The 24,836-nt window shown below is 42.1% G+C and overlaps 1 protein-coding gene across 8 annotated transcripts in view; it reads left to right on the top strand.

Moving 5' to 3' along the window:
* Positions 1-24,836, top strand: part of OPCML (opioid binding protein/cell adhesion molecule like) — a 1,299,542-nt gene that overhangs the window by 1,011,048 nt on the left and 263,658 nt on the right. For all 8 annotated transcript variants that reach the window (XM_081036598.1, XM_081036600.1, XM_081036599.1 and 5 more), the window contains one exon: positions 1,696-1,928. In XM_081036598.1, coding sequence (XP_080892724.1) covers positions 1,696-1,928 — 233 coding nt within the window. The remainder of the gene's footprint in view (positions 1-1,695; positions 1,929-24,836) is intronic.

Raw genomic sequence — 24,836 nt, 5'->3', positions numbered from 1 at the left:
ATTAGCTTGGCCTTTATGCATCTTTGTATTATATTTGTTCACATGTTTGTTTTATATTTGTAGTTTGAAAAAAAAGCAAGGAAAGATGATTTAAAATAGAAGAATCTCTTCCTGCTGTAATTTGAAAGCACCTAGTTACCACCTCACTTCTACCTCATCGCCCTCGGTACCAGCTGCATAATAAGTGGACCTGTACATAAAAAGACCTCAATAACTGGAAGCTAGTCTTGTTTTTATTCCTCCTACCAACCAGGGAGAATACCTCACTAGACTGGCTGTTTTCCCCTTTCGACGAAAGCTGTCATTTTGGTGTTCCCGTATCACTCTGTTCCCCTGACCTTTCAGGGTATGTCAGGCTGGTCACTTCCAAGGGAAACAGGTTGTCCAGAATGTGTGTGCTCTCTCCTCCACTGCCAGTGTCTTTGGCATTCTGCCCATCTCCTAGCCCTGTCAGAAGAATCTCTGTTCTCGGTCGAAGTGGGATCAGATGTGACGAGGGATGGCGGTCATTTTTCCCTGTCTCCTCACCTCGAGGCACTGGATTCACATTTCTTGTCCCCAGAAGGCATACCTCCTACCTTCTCTGATAGGACATTTGAGAGAAGCAGCAGGGCTGTAATTGACTAGCGTGTTGGGTAGCAAGTAGACACAACTTTAACCCTTTAACCATGCCCTTCATTGCAAACCCATATTTATAAAGCATTCCCTTTCCCTAATTTCCTATTTACAGGTTCCATGTTCCTGGAGCACATATGAGACTTTTCTTCCTGACCAACAGGCATATTTATTTCTGCATTAAACTTAGTAGTTTGCAGGTCATACACACCAAAAAGCAAATTCCATTTGCCTCCAGTTGTTGAGAAGAGTAGGTGAGAAGTATGACGGTAGAGGTTAGTTCTTCACCTTGATGATAACCTAGAGAACATCAGCCCCATTGTTTTCTCTGTTGGGATAGGGAGAGGAGTGTAAGAGGGAGGATGAAATCTGCCTGACCATTTTCTTCTTCCCGCTTCTGAAATCTTAAGAGGTAACTATGGCTTCCTTCAAAATTGTTGGCTTTCTAAGGTGAATTGTACCAATCCATGTTATAAATTGTAGTTTGCAGGCATTGGGCTGCTCAGTGGTACAAGGAGGTTGTCAATAGCAGGAAGGTTTGCAGGTAAATGTGTTCAATTTTTGACTAACAACAGGTTATGTATTTGCTTTGTGGATTATCTGTAACCTATTTGAAATACCGATCCACTTTCTCTCCCCTGTGCCCCTGGGCCACTTCTCCCACAAGGTGCTAATGTGCTCAAGAAATATAAACTAATTTTCATATAAGCCTAGGGGAAAAATAAAATAGAAAGCAAATACAAGACAAAGATATACACATAATATGTGAATTCACATAATATGTGTTCCTAAATCAAATAGAAATGATTTTGCAACACCAGTTCTTCAGGATGATTCAGGCCACTATTACCCTATATTTAGGAAATATGGTCAATAATTGATTGTTTTCTTTTAGCACTGGGTTAGGTTGTTTCATTTATTCCTTGAAATGCAGCCACTGTTTTTATAATATAATCTCTCAACACTCTCTCTTCCTTCCTTCCCGCCTCTTCTTCCTTCCTTCTCCCTTCCTCAATATTCCCCATTGCCTTCCCTCTCCTCCCCTTTCCGCACTCCTTCACTCCCCACTATGTCCCACAGGTGTACCATAGATGACCGAGTCACACGGGTAGCCTGGCTAAACCGCAGCACCATCCTCTACGCTGGGAATGACAAGTGGTCCATAGACCCGCGTGTAATTATCCTGGTCAACACACCAACCCAGTACAGCATCATGATCCAGAACGTGGACGTGTATGACGAGGGCCCGTATACTTGCTCTGTGCAGACGGACAACCACCCCAAGACCTCCAGGGTCCACCTCATTGTGCAAGGTGAGTAACAGCTAGATTTGTGTGTTGGGGTTACTGTGAATGATGGAGGGGAAGCATAATCTCAATCTACTTCTACTCACATATGAAGATACAAAAAGGCGTTTTCCTTTGTAAAATACAGATTGAACGTAAGTCCAGGATTCGTTCTCACCTACTGGCTTCTTGACTGAGAATCTTCATAAATATTCTCAATTTTATTTCTGGTCCTTCAGTTCTTAATCAGTTATTTGGCATAAGCTAGTAGAGATCTCTTAAGTTACTTAGTACTCTGGAGTAGGGGCCAGTTATATTTTAAAAATGGTGCCCACTATCTGTGCCTTTGAATACCTTTCATAGTCTTATTTCATAATCAAAGGTTAATAATGCTGATGTGAAGTCGTGTGATTCATGGCTACTTTTGTGTAGCTGGTGGGTGTGCATGTTGCAGAAGGGGTTCTGAGTGCTGTGTCATCAGATTCTCTTCAGCATTGCTGCTGTGCTGACACCTCTCTCTTAGCCCAGTGGAGCCAAGATCAAGAGGGAGACTAGTCAAAGTGATATCTCCAGGTCTACGTTGGAAATAAATCTATATAATTAAAAGGTGTATGTGTGTGTGTACGCCCTAATATGCCCTCGCACTCTCTCTCTAAAAAATCTGAATTGGTATAACCCAGGCATAGTATTTAATAGTTTTTAATTCAAATTTCATTTTGTAGGGAAAAAAAAATGGGGCTGAGGAAATGTAAGAATCAGATATCAATTATTAAATATTAAAAATTAGAAACAGAATCAGATAGCACTTATGAGAATTTGAGAACCATTTTCAAACAAGGCAGCAGTACAGATGAACTTATTTTGACCTGCCCCCAACTAACTGCTTTTCCCCCACCTCCCATCACTATGTAAAGCGATTTTTGTCAGGTAATTGTAACAGCAACAATGAAGTGCAAGCTGACTAGCTCCATCCTCCAAGGATACATTTTCTATTAGATGAGAGATTTGGGTGGACCTTCCTCAGGGTCTCCTGTACTGATGTCTTGGGGCCCTGAATGAGCTCTCAGAAGTAGTCCCTGCTTATGATTTAATCTTTTGTGTGATTTAATCTTTTTTATTTTCTTTTTTTTGGTCAGGTTGTGATATGTGTATGGCATCCTTGCTTAGCTAATATGGATTCTCTTGCTCCTTCCTTTGTAAAAAAAATATAATTTTGCTTGTTTCAGTTGGTCTCCCAGAGAGATTAAGTAGGAGTTAGTGTCTCTTCTTGCTTCAGCCACGTACACAACTCAGGATGGCCATTCTTTTCTTTTGATTAGAACAGCTCTCAGCTAGCACAGCGTCCAGGCCTCTGACTCTGTGAGCCATTTGTGAGGGCACGTGGTGAGCCAGAGTTCTGTTTTCTGAAGTTTGTGTTCCCCAGCAGGCTCTGGTGCTGCCATGTAATTTGAAGCCTTGCCTCAGTTCAGCCTCCAAACCCTTCCCTCACCCCTATGTGCTGTCAGATGCCCACATCAGCCTGCCATACAACAGATGTCTGTAGACTCTGCTGTTTCCATTCTCCACACGTGTTCCACCCAGGGGTATGGCTTGGTGATGATCACCGCTTTAGAGATACAAGATGGCCTGCCATCTGGAGATAAAGACAACTGTCATGTCTGATGCTTCTCCTCAGAGGATGGTGAGGCACTCAGTGAGATCAGTCATCTGAGATGAGCTGAAACGCCTGTTGAAAGTTTCTGGGGTGCAAAAAAACAAGGGCACATGAGTTCCCTCTACCCCGCCTGCCACCTGGCCTTGGTTCCAGAAGAGCTGAAATTCTCAGCGTTGGAAGTGACGACTTCGTGGCACCTCCATCCCCATGGTCTTGACAGCAAAGTTATCTTCTAACGCAGGAAATGCGGCACTGAAATAAAAAAAGAACTGTCAGGCGCTGTACAGAAACAGACTCAAACAGAACAAGGCTATCACTTTTCAGGAAATAAGACAGATTGTGTAAGCATGTCAAAGTCAATACAGGCCATGAAGGGCTAGCGGTGCAGAGCTTTGGGGATAACGTTCTTCATAAGGCATTCTGCAGCTCTGCCTGGGCTGGATGTGGAAGCCAGTGATATCTCCCTGCAGGCCTCGTAACTTTGGGACAGGAAGGGTCTGAGAACAGGTAAGATGCAGATCAGTGGAGTCTTCAGTTCCAGGGGTCAGCTCCTCACAGTCTCCAGGCCAAGCAACTCTTATACCTCTGGGCATCTGAGATGGCCTGTGAAATCCAACTCAAAAGACCAGGGACAATCTCAGAGATATAGAGGAAAAACTGAGGGTTGCTAGGAGGGAGAGGGGTGCAGATGAGAGTGGGAAAAAAAAAAAGACCGAGGGGCTGGGAGGTGGAGGTGCAGGGGAGAACCTTCTCTTGGAATATTTAGTAGGTGGGTCTTTATATTTATGAGAGGTTAAAAGAAGGAGCTCAGGGAGTTGCATTCTCTTCTGTCTTGGTTAGCAATAGCATGACTTGTTCTTTCTTTGGAGACCCATTGAATTTCCAGTGAGTGGAAGCAGAGACTCCACTGCTCAATTAGAAAGACATCCAAGAGCCCTCCTTCCCAGCAGCTATCGGCTTTTGTCCAGTCTATAGATTAATTTTTCAGACTTAGTGTTAGTTCAGGTTAGATAAAGATAATGAAAGTTTCCTAATCCTCTTAAAGAAGATTTATCTGACTGAGTAGAATGCTTTTGGAATACAATAAGGCATGTATAAAACTGAGGCCTAATCTTGCTTTTAATTTCAAACTGCTGATGGGTATTGATTTTGCAATGAGAAAAACTGAAAAATTTCCGAGCTGCAACTTGTCTGTTTTTTTTTTTTTCTTTAAAGGTGTTTATTTACGTCCTGTCCCTTTGAGAATGTTAGAATCTCATCACCTCTGCCAACCAAGTGTCATTAGCAGAAGGGAAGAGAGGGTAATCCCATGAGGCCTTGGCTTTGTTGCTTGCTCCCCATTCCCGCAACATGAGGAACTGAAAGGTGCTCTGTCACTCACTGCAGAGCCTGTCCTTACTGTTTTATAAGGTGACCTTTGCCACATATCTGATGAAATTAATTTCCAAGCCCCGCCTTTGAGAGAAGATGCTGCAGTCGTTAAAATATTATCACTGATAACCAATGTAGATCTTGGCCACTGAGAGGATAATTTCAAGGCACCAATTGAGTATGTGTGACAGTATGAGCCAGACCATATACCTAGGTATTAAGGAAATCCAGAACAAGGGGAAAATATTACTGTGGAGTTGAATTAGTCAGGGTAGGAGAAGTAATCTGGCAGCCCTGTATGGGATGGGGTAAAGTGGAGAGAAGCTGGAGTCACAAGGACAGACAATAAGTTACTCCTATTGCCCAAAAGGTGTGTTGTGAATTCCTACCTGTAGAAATGAAGAAGGTTCCTCCAAGAGATATTGTCCAAGAGAAATTGAGATAATTAGTTTTAATGCCTTGAAAGAGGAAGAATTAAGAGTATCTTACCTACGTTTTCGAGTTTGGGGACATTTTATGGTCTCACGAGTAATTGTGGAGTTAGGCTCCTGTGACGCTAGGAAAGGAAAGCTATAGGCTTGCTAGCTTTAGTGATAAAAAAAGCACAGGAGCCTAACTCCACAATTATAGAGCTAAGGAACCAGCTCAAGACCAGAGGGGTATATTTGGGAACCATCATGAGTTTACGAGCATGAAAATAGGAACACTAATTTATTTATATCTATCCTGAGCACGTAGCACGTTGTCTGAGGCATAGTAGGCATTCAGCAAATGTTTGTAAAATGAACAGAAGAACAGATTGATACAGCAAGTGAAATGGCGTATGACGGCAGTGATCATAAAGCCCCTTCAAGCAGAGAGGGATGAGGACTAAGTCAGACACTGTCCAGATGACATGGAATGGATAGTAACTGGGAACAGTTCCCTGGAGAGATGAGGGTCTTCAAAGCGACAAGCTAAAAGATATGTTATAACAGGGATAACATGAATTCCATGCATTTGTTTAGTCCTTTACAGCACTGGTCACAATCCGTGTCTCATTTGACCCTCACAGCAAGCCTGGGGAGGCTGCAGTGCACTGACTGTTATCTTCATTGTGCAAATTAGATAACCGCAGATCATGGAGGTTAAGAGACCGGCCAGGGTCCCCTGTGAGTAAGCAGCAGAGCTGGGTCTTGAACCATGGCCGTATGACTCCACGATCAGTGTTCCTCCAGCATACTCCACCACCTCTACAGCCAACCATGTCTGAAAGAATTTCTCTAGTCTAGATGCGTAGGAATTTTTCAGTTATCCTTTCTTTTTTTCTCCCTGTTTCTTGCTACTGAGATTGCATTGTACCAGCAGAAATCGAGGACAAAGCTCAAGAAAGAAAATTAGCAGCAAGGGTGGGAATCCAAAGCTACAATGAATGGTGTAGAGAGGCTGAGAAAGAAAGGAAAGAGAGAATTGAATGATGAGTAGCTCATGCCTTCAGGGATACGCATTTTAAACATGACCTCACCCTATGTGAGTACTGAAAACATGGGCCCCTTTGAGGATCCAGTATCTAATTGTCATTCTAATTGTCATGAACTCTAAAGCATTCTGAAATGCTATGGATATCCTTGTGTAGCTGTAGCTGTTGTCACTGTCAGAAATAGATAGGCAAGGAGATCTGGTGGATCTTTATTCCTTGGGTACCGACATTCTCTATCTGCTCTCTTGGCTTAGTTCAGAAATCTATTTACTACGAAATATTTCCTTCCATGGAATGAACTCCTCTTGCTAAATCCAATTTGATGCAAGGGGCAAGAAATGATGAATTATGTTAATTCTCACATCTGAGACTCCATAGCAAGCTTATACAATTTCTGTGTCTGCAAAAGACTCTGGGTCTGTGAGCCTGGAGTCAGTTTACGTGAGACAGTTGGGACCCAAAATTTAGTTTAGCAGGTAGAGAAGTCAGATTGGCCAACCATACCAGTTCTAGATTTTGCTGAGTGCCAGCCAACCTCTGGGTTGAGCACATTACATGTAAACCTTATCTCAGGTGATTTTCACACCAACTCTACAAACCCCACATCATATTCACGTTTCATGAATAAGGAAACTGAGGCTTACAAAGCTTAAAAATCTTGCCCAAAGATAGAGCTAGTAAATGTGTTAAATTCTCTTCACTAGACTTGTCTCTAGAAAATGCCATCCAAATAGAAACAGAGCACTTTACATGCATTATCTCTTTTGATGGTTCTTCACAACAACCCTGGGAAACAGAGGAGAAAGTCACCACATTCCAAGAAAAGAAATTGAGATTGAGTTGGAGCAATCTGTCCGAGTTACAGTAGCCAGTAGATGGGAAAGCACCGCTTATGCCATGTGGTTTTATTATAGATCTTGTGTTTTGTTCACACACTAGATTGCTAATTCATAGCTGAGTACAAAGACAGGTAAATGTTACTATTTGTAAGAAAAACATATAAAAGTTCTGAGGCACTACTGAGAAGGGTGACTACTCAGGAGACAATTGCTGAAGTGGAATGGGCCAGGCTGAGACTGGGGCGGGGCAGCTGCAGGCTGGACACCAGCTGGAGGATTTCCAATAGGCAGAGGGGCAGACCTGCCCCCAGGTCACAATTTTACCAAGGACTTGTCTATTTCTAACTCTTCCTTTGTAACTAACCTCTTTTTCTCCTGCAATTTTCACTTCTTCTCCCAAATATTGCAGTCATTTAAATTAGCATATGTAATTGTGGGCCTAAAGAAAAATAGGCAGTCAAGTTGAAAAAAGTTAATTTATTTGGACTCTATTTTAAATTATAATCACACTTGCTCTTCACAGAGGCAGGGTGGAGAAGTGGAAAAGAATAAAACTGGGCATCAAAAACTCATTCCCCATCCTGAGCTCTGCTCCTGACGTCCAGGCCTACGTCTCTGGAATGCTCCCTTCCTAGCTTCTTATCCTGGGGTGAAGAATAAAATTCATTGTAATTGATTTTCTTTAAGTACACATATGCATACGTTAATCCTATATTTATTATTATTATTGTTATTCTTACTATTTTGCATTTGAAAGTAAGATTCTGAAAAGGGGACTATAAGCTGCATATTCTATGTATACATGCAAATAAAGCACACAGGCCAAAAGATCCACAGTACAAAATAAAGATAAGAACCTCTCTGGGCATCATTTCCTTGGTTTTGAAATGGAGGGACTGAACCATTGGAAGGAAGTCCTTGCCAGTTATTAGTTTTATGATTTGTTAATGTAGCTTCTCTAAAGGATTTTTGTATATCCAAGCATCTCTGTGCTCTATGTCTTTTCCACCGTCACCCACTGAAGGGGCAGTTGAAGGTTTGTCCTTGTTTTCTGTCTTATTCATATTGTCTCCAGAGCCCTTAGGTCATGAGCTCCTCTTGCTCACACACCTATTAGTGGTAACTCTGAGCATTATTCACTCATGTTGGCAGTGGCTCCCTTTTGGTTGGAGTGGGTAGAAAACAAAGACACCCTTTTTTCCCTGTTCCCCTTTGGTATGTGTAACCTCTACAACCTGCAACCATGATAAACACAAATTAGAAGGAATCAGGAAGGAAGTCACTGCCCTCAGAATGCCTCTGCACCCAACAAAGGGAGGTGTCTCAAGAGTCACTCTTCACAAGAAAGGCCTGCCCGTGCAAGGCTTCCGCCACGCCGGACTGGGTTCTCCTGCCTCAGGTTTGGAAAGAGGCCCACATTCACACTCTGCTTCTAATGGTCCTATCCTCCCCTCAGATCGTGTTACTCAGCTACTATCTGAATGTGACACTCCATGTAGCCTGAATGAAAGTGATGTTCACCTTCACCAAATGTTGTATGTCACCACGTCTCTCATGACAGCATATGTAGTTGGTGACAGCACAGTCCAAAACACATTTTGTAAACAAACAAACAAAAATACCCCCAAAAAACATTTCTTCTTTTGTCAAGTCTCTACTCGCTTTGTTCTGAGGAGGAATATAGGGCTTTGTTCTCCTCTGCTTAGAAGCTAACATCATAACACACACACACACACACACACACACACACACGTCACACACATGCATGCATGCAGTCTTCGCAGGTTGAAAGGCTATTTCTTTTTTGGTCTCTAGAATTCCATTCCACCTTCCAATAAATATAGCTTCCCTCTAGAAGGAAGGGGTATATGATTAATTCCTCCTGTAACACTTAAAATCTTAATTATAGGAATAGGAAGAGTTGGAATTTTTCAAGATGAATGAGACCAAAGCAAAAATTGGATGAGCACATTGTCAGGGCTGAAGATGGTTTGACCCTGTCTGCCAAGAAGGTAACGATTCCATTTGAGAGTCCTGGCTTTGAAAGTGTGTGGGCTTGTTTTGAGGCAAAGGTAGAGATATTCTTCCACATGATCCAAGACAGTGCTGCCAATCCTGGCACCTGGTTTGGTGATATAAACAGTAATGAGAAAGAGAAGTCGTGGGGCCTGGAGCTGTCATCTGCCTTATTTGCAATATAATTAAATAAATGGAACAGTCATAAAGTCTTTCTCAAAATCATCACTGATGTGGAGATGGAGGAGAAAATGAAATGCCTATTATGTGCTACTCAATTTGTGTGGTGATCTCAGCTTATTTCCTAAGAGTCTAGTCTGTCAGCAGCTCAAATAAATACAAAGAGATCTTTCCTGTTGTTGTGAGCAAGGGAAGACATCTTAAGAAGAAAGGTAAATTAGTAAATGTTCATAAATTCTCCTAATAGGTTAAATTTCTTTATGACCCTCATATAGTCAGGATCCCACATAAAATTTCAAACTTCACCACCCACAAGTTTAGTTAGTCACAGCTTAGCATCAGAGTAACCTGCGAATTTGGAGTACTGATGTTTTACTATATGTAGCACGTGCACACATGTTTGAAGAGTCTGACGTGCATTCTGAAACCTGATTTTGAGGCCCTAGTTAACAAGTTTTACATCACACAGTGTCTTGGCAATAATAACTATCCTTTGTACTTATTCCTCCTGTTTTGGCTTCTCTTAAAGGTATAACAAAGGCTTTGACTCTTCTCTCACTAATAATTCTTCTCTATAGGTAGAAAAATTGAGAAGCAATAGATGTGAAGTAAAACAATGACAAGGAAAGCAGTCAACGATTTGTTTTTTAACAATTACAAACTAGAGCTATCATGCACTGCATATCGAATACATAATATGGCAGTCACGTTATTGATAAAATCTGATTCTACTTCAATTAACCCCAGAAGATGGGATGCATTTTCCTAATTTTTGAATGAGAAAACTGACGCTTAGACAAGCTAAGGAACTTGTCTTTGGTTACCAGCTGTTAAATACAGAGTTGTGAGTTGAGATCGGCTCAGTCTATAGTGAAAGCCTACACCTAACCTCTGTGTGAAACTTCATCTTGATTCCACTATCCCTATTAAATAAGCAGGCGAGACTGACACACCAGTTCATTTGCAATACACATCCTTTCCTTGCCAAGTTATCTCTGTTTAAGCTATTTCAGTGTAATATTCTGCAGTCAGTATAAGTTTTCCTTAAAACATTTTTTCCTTCCATTTTATTTATCTTAGTAATTATAACTTCCTTCTTGGAGTTAATATCAGGTCAGTATCATTGACTCCTAAATGTACATTTCCAGTTCTTAATTTCTTGCCTAATCAGAGTCTTTTATTTCTGATATTTTCTTGAACTCTTCAAGTTGGGTATCTCAGGTGTCTTCAAATATCCACACTGAAATTATCTTCTTCACTCCAAAAGCTGTTCTTCCTCTTAGTTCATACTTCTATACATCATCACACTATCCTTGCATAAAACTTTGACTTAAGCTTTGACTTTTCTTTCTCTTTTGCTTCTTTACGAAAGCAGATGTCATGTCCAATAAAGTCATTCTCTTCCTTTCTATTCCGACAACCACTACCATCAAAATGCAGAATCTTACTCTCCAGTGACTTTTCACTGTCACTTCCTAATTGCTATCTAATCCTCAGTCTCTGCCTCCTCCTAATTCATTTTAACACTGTTGTCTAAATATTCCTGATGCACACATCTGATAATGTCACTTCCCCTACTCATAATTTTAATGACTCCCTATTGACAATAAAATAAAGTCAAAACCTCTTAGATTATATTAACAAGTGCTAAGCAATTTAGGACCAAACCAACTTTTGTACTCTTTCTTTCTATTATTCCATTTTTATATCTTACACACAACTTAGCCAAACTTATCCTTGTAAAACCCTCACCTCCATTCATCTCTATTCTTTTCCATTTCTCACACAATCCATCTGTCTCGAACATTCTTTTATCTAAATATCCAAATTCTACAGATCATTTAGAGCAGCACTACTCCACAGACCTTTTACCTTCTAGACAGTTCTGTGCAACTTACCTTCTCTGATGATGGGAACGCACTGTCCATCATAGTGGCCATTAGTTAGCCACAAGTAGCGATTAAGAACTTGAGATGTAGCTACTGACTGAATAACTGAAGTTTTAGTATGTGCAGTTAATTTAATTAAAAATAGCCACACATGCTAGTGGCTATCATATTGGATAGCACATTTTTAGACTTGCTAAATCCCCAAAGGCTTTCTTTGGAATTCCAATACCACATTGTTTGCACTACGTTAAATACCTGTAACTTTTCATTTCATATTTCAGCTATTGGTCAATCTATCTCTTTTCCTCCCCTAGATTAAAATTTTCTTGAAGACAAGATCCAGAGTTGGCTCCATAATTTTTCATAGGGCACAAGTTAGGGATTGCATTCTGAACTGGTATGACCATTGAGGTAGCTCTTTAACAAATTTATATTAAATGTTACAAATCCACAAAAATAATAGCAGCATATCCGAAATTGGAGGTTATTGGAGACCACTCCACAAAAGGCAGGCTCCACCCTGGGTTTACTACCTTTGTCACCCAGTGCTTAGGATAGTTGGCTGTACTGTAGGCACCGAAAATATTTCTACTAAATAAAGACGTTCTTAGAAAATCTTTAACAGTTTTTATAATTTAGAGCTTCTGGGGAAAGATCTGGCACAGCCACTTTCTTTTAGTGGTGTTGGAAATCACCCCCAAACAAGATGACCCAGGGGGCGGCTCTGGCAGGCAGTGCTAGAAGTTCACCACCCCGCCTCTACAATCAACACCAAGGAATGCATGATGTGCTCTGATTGTCCAGTGAGCAGACATTAATGACCAGTTAGCAACTGAGTTCAGGTCAATTAATTTATATTTGTATTTTGCAAATGAAAAGTTGCCCTGTTAGATTATTGATTCTTTGTCCCTGTATTCAATTTGTTTTTAATTGCACCATTGCTGGGCCAAACCCTCCCTCCTGGCAAGCTGGCAATAAATCTGCCACCATCTCAACAATCAACAATAAATGTGTTGCTTCGTGTCATTATTAATATGTCTCTTGGATTGGTTCATTGCCATGGTTAACAGTTTATAAGAGCTGGATGGCACACAGCCAGGAGGATTCCTTTTCCCAAGGGCTGTTTTGTCGTGGTAGAATTGATGTCCTCACACCTGCATGTGTCCGAGGAAAGGGGCCCGGGGATTAATTTAATATAGCTGGAATATGAGCTACCTAATTCTAATCCTCTTTTTATCATACACAACTTTATAAGAAGATATTATTGGAATAGAGATTTCACCTTCTCTTTCAATTCTTCACTCTCACTTCTTTTTCTCATTTTACCTTAATTCCTTCTTAATTTTTGTGCAGATAGATTCCTCCCCCACCCTCCCCCATGAAAAACAACATGACAACTACATGGATAATCCAAAATTCCCAAGTAAGTGAGCTATGTGTTCCCTGGCAGTTAGAATTTTATTATTGGATGAAAGCAGGGTGGATGTTCCCGTTGCCTGATGTGTGAACATAGAGCTGCAGAAATACTGCACTCAGAACGTCACCTTAACTGAGGTCAGTACTGAAAATGAGTAAGTTCTATCTCATAATAGATATAATCATTAATTATAGTATTGTTACTGGGTCTTTTAGTCATTCGGATTTTTCAGGGGGAAAGCACAGATTTTAAATGAATTTATAAGTTGGCAGAAGAGATTCTCTGTGTTCCAGAAATGCCAAATGAGAAATCTAAATGGAGCTAAGAGTGCTTTATAAAAACCCCACAGAGGTCTGAGATCTAATAGCAGTCCAAATATTTGCCATTTCCAAGTCACAAGTCGCTTTAGGACAAGAAATTTGATCCCCTTCAGACACAGAGTTAGTCAATTTTTGTTTCAGGATATAGATTTTATATGTAATTTACTATTAACAGCACCAAGCTCTTCAAAGCTGGTCAAATTGGGCTTGTTGAAAGAAAGAATGACAGATAACAGTCTAGTTTCATTCTTTTGCATATGGTTTTCCAATTCTCCCAACACCATTTATTGAACAGGCTTTCTTTTCTCCATTGTGTGTTTTTGGCTCCTTTGTCGAAAATTTTCTGTCCATGTTTATGTGGGTTTATTTCTATTTTATTCCATTGGTCTTGTGTCTGATTTTCTGCCAATACAATGCCATTTTAATTATTGTTGCCCTGTAATACAAGCTGAAGTCAGGGAGTATGATACTTCCAGCACTATTCTTTTTTTTTTTTTTTTTTTAGGATTGCTTTGGCTATTTGGGGTCTTTTGTCGTTCTGTACAAATCTGATGATTTTTTGTTCTATTTATTTTAAAAATGTCATTGGGATTTTGAATGGGATTGCAGCTTTATTTACAGTGGCCAAGACATGGAAACAACAAAAGTGTCCTTCAATAGATGATTGGATAAAGAAGATATGGCATATATACTTAATGGAATATTACTCAGCCATAAGAAAAAATGAAATAGTGCTATTTGGGACAAAATGGATGGGTCTTGAGAGTATAATGCTAAGTGAAATAAGTCACACAGAAAAAGTCGAGAACCATATGATTTCACTGATATGTGGGATGTAAAACTGAAACCAACAAAGGAATAAGACAAATAAAGAAACAAAAACTCATAGGCACAGACAATAGTTTAGTGGTTACCAGCAGGTTAGGGGGGTGGGGGGTGGGAGATGAGGGTAAATGGGGTCAAATATATGGTGATGAAAGGAGAACTGATTCTGGGTGGTGAACACACAATGTGATATATAAATGATGTATATAAATGATGAATTGTACACTTGAAACTAATGTAATTTTACTAATCATTGTCATCCCAATAAATTTTAATTAAGAAGGAAGGAAGGAAGGAAGGAAGGAAGGAAGGAAGGAAGGAAGGAAGGAAGGAAAGAAAGAAAGGAGGGAGGGAGGGAGGAAGGAAGGAAGAAAGGAAGGAAGAAAGAAAGAAGGTGATGGAGGTTTCGGACACCTGTTGTTTCTCTTGATGGGAGTGGGGGGCAGGGGACGGGGGGCTCGGGCCAGGATGATTTGGAAAAAAAGAAAGTGGCAAGGGAAAGAGATGGAATAACTGAAAGATGCTGCAGAGTGCCACAGAGATACAAATGGAGAATGGGAATGAAAACACAGGAAGCAGAGAAAGGTAGAGAGTAGTCAAGAGGAAAGGAAAGAGGAGACAGAAGGAACCCAGCCAACAGCTCCATGAACTGAGGACACCTCCTCTGATGGATGTGGAGAAACCACGGCCCAACCTCAGATAATCTTGGCTCCTGAGACTCTCCATGTGGGCTTCTCCAGGACAAAACACATTGCACCTTCATGCCTAGGACACCTGCAGTTCTTTCTACGAACAGCCCACTCTCTACTTGCTCTCCCTATAGCTCATTCAGCAGCATGTCCTCTACCAGAGGCAGGAAGAAACTGTTTGATGCTACCACTCATTTGGAACAGCAGGCTCAGGAAAAGCTACCAGGGAGAATTGATCACATCTCTTGGCAACTGATGGTTGATCTTAGGTTGTCTAAGTGCTGTAATATCAAGGTTAAGTCAATAGAAATGGCAGTATTAATGGTAATAAAACATATACAGAAAGGAAATCCACTTACTGGGCTGCTTCTAGGAAGGAGGTATACAAAATTTAACTCTTCATTTGGCTGCTTGCTCTGGGACCTTATATGAGTTACTTAACCTGGCTAAGTTTCAGTGTCTTCATCCATAAATTGTGGGTAATAAAGCCTGCCCTACTTCCTTCTTGTCACCCCAATAAATTAAAAACAAAAAAGATTGTTGTGCATTAAGTGGCTAGAACTCTATATTAGGTTTTGTACAAAGAAAGATGTTAAAATTGTTTGTTTTAGTCTGCTAAATTAATTTCAAAAAATTCCTCTGAGGTTGCATGACATCTGTTATGATACAGTGATTCAGTAACAGACTAGTATCCCCTTAACAGAGGAGATGCTTTTCAAGACACCTGGTGGATGCCTGAAACTATAAATAGTACCAAATAGTACATATATATGCTATGTTTTTTTCCTATACGCACCTACCTTTTCTCCTAAAGGAAGCACTTTATGGCTTCTCTTTGATGAATCTGAATTGGCAGCATCACTAATCCTGCATTTTGAGGCCATTATTAAGTAAAATGAGAGTTACTTGAACACAAGCACTGCGATGCCATGCCCATTGATCTGATACCCTAGACGGCTACTAAGTGACTAAAGTGGGGAATGTATACAGCCTGGATATACTGGACAAAAGGATGATTCATGTCTCAGACAGGATGGAGGGGCACAGCACAAGATTTCATTATGCTACTCAGAATGGCATACAATTTAGAATTAGTGAATTGTTAAATTCTGGGATTTTTCCATTTAATATTTCAGACTATGGTTGGCCTTGAATAACTGACACCTCAAAACTGCCTATAAGGGGGGACTACTGCACTTAGAACTATTAACCCTCTACTGATTTTAACATTGGTTTAGCACATAAAAATATAGCTATTACCCCATATATTTTTATAAATTATATTGGACTTTGTGGACAAAGATGGCAGAACTATATCAGGTTCTGAATAGAAATGAATTATATGATATCCCCTGTCCTTGAAGGTTTATGTCACTTATTATTATTTCTAGATATTCTTTTATTAACTATTTTTGATATGTTTGTCATAATTTTATAGTGTCATATCCTACAGGTACTTCTGAAAAAAATATATAATTATACTTATTGAGAGAGAAGAGACGAAGTAGACAACTTTGAGGCAAAAGACAAATAATCACTGAATCATCAACAAAGCTTTCATTAAAGTTTTGTTTTCCTTGAGAATCTTCCATTCTTGCATAAATATTATATGACTTCTATAAAGAAATGCAAAACTTAGAGACCTACCTAAGACCACACATATCGGATGGTCCCTGTTTCCCTGAAAATAAGACCTATCTGGACAATCAGCTTTAATGCGTCTTTTGGAGCAAAAATTAATGTAAGACCTGGTATTATATTATATTATATTATATTATATTATATTATATTATATTATACTAATGTTATGTTATTATATTATATTAAACACCAAGTCTTATATTATAGTAAAATAAGACTGGGTTTTATATTAATTTTTGCTCCAAAAGATGCATTAGAGCTGATTGTCCGGCTAGGTCTTATTTTGGGGGATACATGTTATAGCTTCATTTGTAGTAAATTCTCTTTATTGCTATCACATCCAAAATAAATAAAATAAGATTAAAATATAATAAAACAAAACAGAAGTCTATGCTTCAGTTTCAAAAATAAAAAGATCTGTGGTTGCAGAACACATTCCTGAGTGTCCACTTAAACACCCCACCAACGTGAGTGTTAAATGACAAGCCCTGAGCCAAAGCACCAACAACTATTAACAGAATCAGAGGACACAAAATAGCTACTCCAGGAGTAAAGCTTCCCAGTCCTTGGTTTCCCAACAGCAGGCTGGAAAGTGAGGGGACAAGAAAATCAAAGTTTCTTTAAGAAAATTATCACACATAGAGGCAAAATGTCTCCACAGCGGGAAAGAAAGTGGAAAACACACCAAATCAATCACCTTAAAAATAAGGCTTAAAATCTACTATATAAGATGTAAGTGGGGAGAGAAGAATGGGCCCAGCAGTTTGAAAATCTTTTATTAAACTGCATGCTGAGTGCCCTGGTACATACAGGAAAATGCAATTAAGGTCAGGCCATTAAAAAGATGCCCTAAGACTGCTCTGAGGAAGACCAGGGGGGCCATCAGCAGGCGCTCAGGCAACTTGCAAAGGAAACTCTCTCTGAAAAGTCCCAGGCAGGGGGTGGACGCACCTCAGATGGGAGGGCCCTGAAGTGAGATCTTGCAGCCTGACACTGCCCCGTAAAAGTGAAAGCATGGCAGCTGTGGGTGGGAGAAAAGATGGAGGTGAGAATGTATTGCCTCTCAGTAAACTTCCTCATGTGGTCATAGACAGGTTCTCACCACTTTCAGAAATCTTTGGTTCTATCTACATTTCAACTGCAGTGCCCTCAGCCCATATATTGGTAATATGTCCTCAAGGAACATACGTGTCCATTGAGGTGATGACATTTCAAATACTAAGTCACTTGAGAGTCACTATGGGGTTGCAGTCGCCCTCTCTCCCTCTCAGACTTGGTCCAGGCCCAGGTTGTACCTGCAGACCATAGTGCAGAATTGGTAGGTGTGGAGCCCTGGGGAGTGTACACACTGGCCTCTCTGGTAGAAGGGACCAGACTGCACCTAACTAATCTGTTAATGAAGAGCTTGACTTCTCTTCATAAGCGCCAGTGACTCCAGAGGAGTCTCTGAGTTCAGGGCTTTTGCTAGGCAGTGCGGTGTGCCTGGCTGGTCACAGAGCACAGCAGCGTGGTGAGCACCTCCTTCTCCCTCCCTTTTAGTGCACCTCATAGGTACATAGTGCCCCACCCCCCACTGTGCCTGCCCCATTCAGGGACCTCCCCTTATAACCATCTGGAGGATTTACACGAGCTCAGACCTTCCAAGTTGCACAGCCCTGGGTCTAGCTCTGTCACACTGTGCTGTAATCAGTGAGTTACACATCTGGTTCCGTCACCAAAATATAAGCACTGTGAAAATGGGGACAAAGCTTTCACCTCTCTGGACCAAAGCAGCTTACCTCCCATGAATGGCACAGGACCTAATATAGATCAGATGCTCAAAAATGCTTATTAAATGTGTCTGGCATGTAATGAACAATCAATAATTATTTAATCATAAGGTAGAAAATATTTGGTTGAGGGGAATGGAAACAAATTGATTTTGTCATGTGTATATGTAAAAATAAATAGTGAACGTGGGACAAAGTCCCAGAGAGCAGTTTCCAGGCTCTGGACCTCGTGTGCGGAGGTGCTGGATCGGGTGGTGAATGGCCATCCACAGTGATTGGCTGGCCATCAGCTGTAACCAGTCAGCCAATTGGCTACTGATGTAACTTCCGAGCTGTGCTAATTGGTTGGTTGGGTGGCAGGCAGAGAAGTGAATAGTGGACTGTGGATCGTGTGGATACTACTGTTTGTGTCTTGCCCGGACACCAGCGAGAATATAGTGGTATGACTCCCCTACCTATGGCTCCGTGGGTGTTCCTTTTTGGCCTCACCACATCCTGTGTTCTTGTGTGGGGAGCGGGACCAGAGACCCCATATGACTCCCTGCATGACACATGGTGCAGTGAGCAGGGTACGGTGCCGGCCAAAACTCTCTGAAATATGGTGGAGCGGTTTGTGCGTGTGAGAGCCCAGCTTCGGGAGGCCCGTGAGGAGTGACACCGGGAATGGGAGGCGCGGTCTGCCTGGGAGACTCAAGCCTCCAGCTGGCACACCACCCTCTTGGCCATGGAAGGCGTTGCCTTCATTTTGGTGATCTGCTGTAGCCTTAAGCTCCGAGGGTTGTAGACATCTTGCACCGAGGCCTCCACCCACTCAGACACCTGGCGCGGCGAGCAAGATTCCGACCAGGTAGGAATGGAGTCTGACTCTGGGCAGGAGGACGTGTGGCCCCCACACAGTGTGTGGTGTCCGGTGGCCACTGTTCTCAGGAGTTGGACCCCCAAGGAGGGGTGGGAGGACATGGATGGCTCTCTGGCCAGCGTGGAGAGGGCCCTGCAGGCTCTGGCTGAGCGGTTGCCAGAGGAGGAGACGGCTACAGCCGGCCATGTGGGCTGGATGTTCCTCACGGCCTTGAGTCTCAACACGCAAAGTGCGCTTAATAAAATGGCCCAGGTGCCTGACCAGGTGTCCTGGTTGCAAGTGCTGGAAGCTCGGGTCCACCTGTTAGAAGAGGGGCCCCATAGTGGAGACTCTGAGGCAGAGGCGAAGGAAGTGAGTGGAGACAATGTAGCTCCCAACCCCTACGCCAGGCCTATTATGAAGCAAAGGGTAAACCGTGAGCAACCTTTGGCCCCCGGGGGCTTTGCTGCAGGCAACCCAGCTGTGACTGAGTTCACGACCTATACCCCTTACACTCCCACTGAGTTGCAGAAGCTGGGGAGGCAGTACAGACAGAGCCCTGGAGAGTCAGTCTCGGCTTGGCTACTACGTTTATGGGATGAGGGAGCAGACAACATTCTCTGCTCCCCAGGCGAGATGGAAAAGCTAGCCTTTGTGACAGTGCATCCGTCCCTGCGACAAAGGTTACAGAACTGCCATAGGTAGGCCCACGACCAGAGCAACCATTCTCTAATGGAGTGGCTCACTGCTGCGGTACGCACAGTATGGGGACAGGCTGGCGAGCTGTCAGACTCTGTCAGTCAATGGTAGTCATAGACGGAACTTACTCAAATCATCCGTGAAATGGGCATGAGACATGCTATTTTCAACCCTAACATGCAGGGGCTGGATGACGAGCTTTTTACAGCCAGCATGAGAGATCTGGTTTTAGATACTGCACCTGCGAGTGCTTTTGGATCCCTGGTTGCCATTCTTACGCCCTATGTGGGGCGACGGATCCATGAAGTTACAGCTGCCATGGCCACCCTAGGGGATGTTGAAAGCCGGAGGAGAAGGAAGTTAAGATTGGAGGTCCGCGCAGTTGAGACCTGGAAGCCCAAATCAAAAGTAAAGGGGCGAGTTGTCGGGCCTCAGAGAGTAACACGCACACAGATGTGGCGTGATCTCGTGGCAGCAGGGGTCGATCGGGAGAAGATAGACCCACAACCCAATGCACTGTTGTTGGAACTTTGGAAACAGCTGCGTCCAGAACAGCAATTCCGGAGAAGCCTGAAGGAGAAGTCTGGGAAAGCGCCACGCGTGTCCCTCCAGGACTTCATGTGCCGCTTGAGGCCGACTCCTTTCAGCTTGATTAGGGGTGGGGCCAAGGTATCCAGTCAGAGGAGACGAGCAGGGACTGGAGGCCCCACGTGGAACTGTCCACACATTGGTCCCCTTCTAATGTGCAGAGGGTTTTGGCCCTAGTTGACACTGGTGCAGACTGCAGTCTTGTTTATGGGAACCCAGAACTGTTCCCTGGACCAGCAATCTGCATTGCTGGCTATGCGGGAAAGACTGTGACTGTAAAAGCTGTTTCCTTACCACTGGGTATAGGAAGGCTTCCCCCTCGTACCTACAAGGTTTATGTCTCCCCCGTTCCGGAGTATATTCTAGGGGTGGACGTGCTACATGGCCTTAGGTTACAGACGTCGGTGGGAGAGTTCCATCTCCGGGTCTGGGTGGTGAAAGCTGTGACACGCGGGCATGCTCACCACCCTCCTCAAGTGTTGCCGCAGCCCTGGCGCGTGGTTACAGTGCGACAGTACCGCCTGCCAGGAGGGCAGGAGGAGACTGGTCGTACAATATTGGAGTTGGAGAAGGCACATATTGTGAGGCCAACGCACAGTCCTTTTAACTCCCCAGTATGGCCTGTCAAGAAGCCAGATGGGACATGGCGAATGACTGTGGACTCTAGGGAGTTAAATAAGGTGACACCACCCTGCAAGCTGTGCTGCCTTTGATGGATCGTCTCACTATAAGAGCTCTGGCTGTGCCCAGAAAGTAGGTGGACTTTGAGACACCCCTTGGGACACTATTTGAATTGCACTGGGACCTTTTTATTTCGTGAGCTGGGTTCCGGACACAAGGCCCCGCGCGGAAGACGCGTGTGGAGTAGATAGTGAGGCGAGAACCTGGATGGGTGGAGTGTGGGGACAGAGCCCCAGAAAGCAGTTTCCAGGCTCTCGGCTTTAACCAGCCTCCAGTGAGACCATAGTGGTGTGACTCCCCTACCTATGGCTCCGTGGGTGTTCCTTTTTGGTCTCACCATGTCCTGCGTTCTTATGTGGGGAGTGGGACCAGAGACCATGCATGACACCCTGCGTGACAGTGAATTACATATTATGCAGGTGTAGTTATTGTGTGAGTCTGGTGGTAACTGTCAATCCTTCCTTCCTCAATAAGCTGTAAGTGCATTTTTAAGTCAAGTGGTTAAGACAGTGTTTACCTCTATTCCAGCCTGAACTCTCTCTAATTTTGTGCTGATTCTGGCACTCCTGATTCTTTCTTCCATCTTCCATCAGCAAAACTTCACACTGGTATTTGCCATTCCACACCACACCACTCATGTCCTTTTGGTAGAGGTGGCATGCTGATTGCCCTGGGCTTTCCGTGTGTCTTCCATGCTCAATCTCCAGGACAATTGGGAGGTTATCTATTATAAGTATCCTGCTCTAGTCTTCTCTATTGGCCTTTGCTACTGTGTAAGTCTGTGGACTACTGACACAACAACTTTGCTATTGGTAGCAGATTGGTGTAAGGATTCTAGAAGAAACAACATCAGCTACAAAGTGTCCATTGTGACTGCAGCAAGAGGGGTTTTATAGACTTCTCTGACTTTAGGAAGGGGAAAATAACTTCTAGGTATAATACAATTTGGAGCATGCTCCCATTTTCCTCAGAAACTATTGCCTTGCAGTGATTTTTCTGTTTCTAACAGAGTAAATGTTCCCCAGGCTGCAGCTACCTGGAATAAAAGCAATCCCCGTGCTAGTTAAGCAGGGTTTGTGGTTTAGTCATTTTTTGCAGGAGGTCTGTGCTTACATGTCTTTTCCCCACTTTACTGTTCTCTAAAGTTGTCCCTTGTTCCCTTTCCTCTTCTATTGGTTCCTTAATCTCCTCCCTCTTTCCTCTCCTTTCCCTCTGAGCAAGCAGTGCTCCTGGACCTTTCCCAGCAGGGAAAGCCTTTTTGGAAGAGCCCTAGGGCCAGGCCAACTTTGCCAGGACATTTGCATACATTTACATTTAGTTGGCCTGCAAACATGATGATTATGCAAAGTTCTCTCTTAGCAGTGAAAGGATTCTGTTTGGATTCAGGAACTTAGGTTTCCATAGAACACAACTAGGTGAGAGAGGGACTGTAGTCATTGCTATTTCACAGAAGAGTGAAGGAGTGTGATTTGTGGTAATCAATGAGGGACCCAGCTGTCAGTAGGACAGCTCCAAGTACAAAGTCATCCAGCTAGGCTCCTGCCTTGCCTGTGACCACATCTCCCTGGATGTCACCTTGCCCACAGTTAGGTGAAGAGTCAGGAGGCTGCTTCTCACATTTTGATGGCATGCCCTTTGGCAAGCTGCCTGAGGAGTGTTTCAGTAAGCTTGTTTACTCAGTGCCTCAGCTTCTCTCTTTTAGTAAATTCAGCACATCTCTTTGCTGAAGTAAGTTTTCAGACTGCCAGCCTACTCTTTTGTCACATGTTGATAACTTTCTGGGTCCCTGATCCATTTTGTTTCTTCTGAGCAATGTACGGTCCTGAGGTGGGGCCGTGTTGCCAGGATCCTTTAAATGCAAGTGTCTCGTGATCTGTTTGTAGAAAATCATCACTTGGTTATAAGAACACAGTATGATGAGTCAAGAGATCTAGAAAGCAACTGTAGCACCCATTACTTGTGTTATCTTAGACACATGGGTTAACTTTCCTCGCTCTGTTTCCTGCTGTATAAAAGAAGGGATCAGAAGTACATGGTCTCTGAAGTCCATTCCTGCTCTAAAATTCTAGACTTTTATGCCTGGGATTATATATTTTGTAAAACATATTTTATTCTTCCATAGATGGATTTACTATACTGTAGTGTAGCCATTGTTTCCTTTATTCATTCACCAAAATATTGCATACCAAATATGAGAAAGCATATCCAATGAGAATTTGTTGAGCATCATCTTTGTACTAGGCATTTTGCTACATAATGTAAATAAAATAATGTAAAATATCCATCTGCCTTTTGTAGGGTAATTTAAGTATCTCCTCGCATTATCATACACTCTGCTCTTGAGGGGTCAGCGATTGATTGTATCAACTTGAGCACCTAAATTATACAATGTGGTTAATAGCATTCAATGTTTGAGACAATTACAAGGAACTCCACTTTTTTCTAAAGTTTGCCCTTATTTTTCATATTTGTGATGAGGGAGTAAGGATGTTGACAAGAAAGAAAATAGTCACAATTAAATTATGAAGTTTGACTGCTGAATGGCTAAACCATCATTCTGGTTGTACACTGAGTAGTCTAAGATATTCTGAGTAGGTCTATGACCCCTGGGTATCAAACAGTTTCTTCTTTAAAAAAAAAAATCAATATTTCTACTTAATTGTTTATTGAGTGTCAGTAATCTTCATGCTATGTTAGGAACTATGGGGAGGAATGGAGAAAAGTCCACGGAAGATTTCATTCTTGAGGGGAGAAAACATACACTCATAAATGGTGAATAGTTAGCCTTTCTCTGCCATACCAAATCCCGTTCACCACTCCTCCAACAAACATCTTAAATCTGTCCACCTCTTTCTATCTCTGCTACCCAACAATATAGAACAAGATACCATGTCACTCATGTGAATTCCTATAAAAACATATTAAGTTGTTTATCCACATCTCTTTAAAAAATTAGTTAAAGTAGTAAAAAATATATAACATAAAATTTACTCTTTTAACCATTTTAAAGTGTATAATTCAGTGGTATTATGTATATTCACAATGCTGTCCATCACCACTATCAATCTCTAGAATACTTTCATGATCCCAATTTCTGTACTCATTAAACAATAATTCCTCATCCCTTCCTTCCCTCACTCCAGCCCCTGGTATCCACTCCACTTTTACTCTTGACCATCTTCAATTACCCCTATAGCCAGAATGATCTCCTAAAAGACACACACACACACACACACACACACACACACACACACACAAGTTTAGACCCTTACATGACTTCCCATTGCTTCTAGCAAAATTATAAATATCTCTAATGTGGCCTCATTCCCTGGGATCTCTGATCCATAGCTGCCTCTCTAGCCTGACTGAAAAGTACTCTCTGCTTCAGATGCTGTACTCGCTCTATCTAGGTAGCCACAGAGTTCTTCACTCAGCGCTTCATGTTTCTCATATTCCGTCCTACCTCAGGGTCTTTGCATTGGCTGCTTTCTCTCAAATGTTCTTCCTCCCCAGTCCCCTAGCCACCTCCTAGTATCTTTCAGATCTTAACTGTCACTTTCTCAGCAAAATCTTCTTTCAACTTCCTGCCTAACCCAAATCTGCCTATTAAAGATTTAGTAGTATTTCCCCCTCTATTCAGAGCACTTCTTGCATTGTTACATATGTATTTTCTTAATTTCATAATAAATATATGTCCCCCATTGGACCTTGAATTCCATAGGGTTAGAGACTGTACCATTTATGTTCACTGTTTTATTCTTACTACCTAATGTAGTGCCCAGGGTATAATAGGTAATTGATGAATAAATTATGAATGAACAGGTGAATTCTATTGGCACTAGAAAGGGTGGAAATCAGAGAAGAAGGCTTGGAAGTCAGGGGCATGAACAGATTGGCAAAATTGGCCGAAGACAAAGAAGAAGGCATTCCCCACTGAGTGAGACAGTATAATTAGTTTACTATTTCATTATTCATTTGCCATTAAATCTCTTTAGCATGTCACTTCTTTTTAAATATTGGTGATAATAGTACGATAATCAGGATGATATTGAAAAACAAT

The sequence above is a fragment of the Rhinolophus hipposideros genome (assembly GCF_964194185.1).
Source record: "Rhinolophus hipposideros genome assembly, chromosome: 24".
Taxonomy (NCBI): Eukaryota; Metazoa; Chordata; class Mammalia; order Chiroptera; family Rhinolophidae; genus Rhinolophus; species Rhinolophus hipposideros.
Note: the sequence above shows the minus strand (reverse complement) of the source record. Positions and strands in the feature narration are given on the sequence as shown.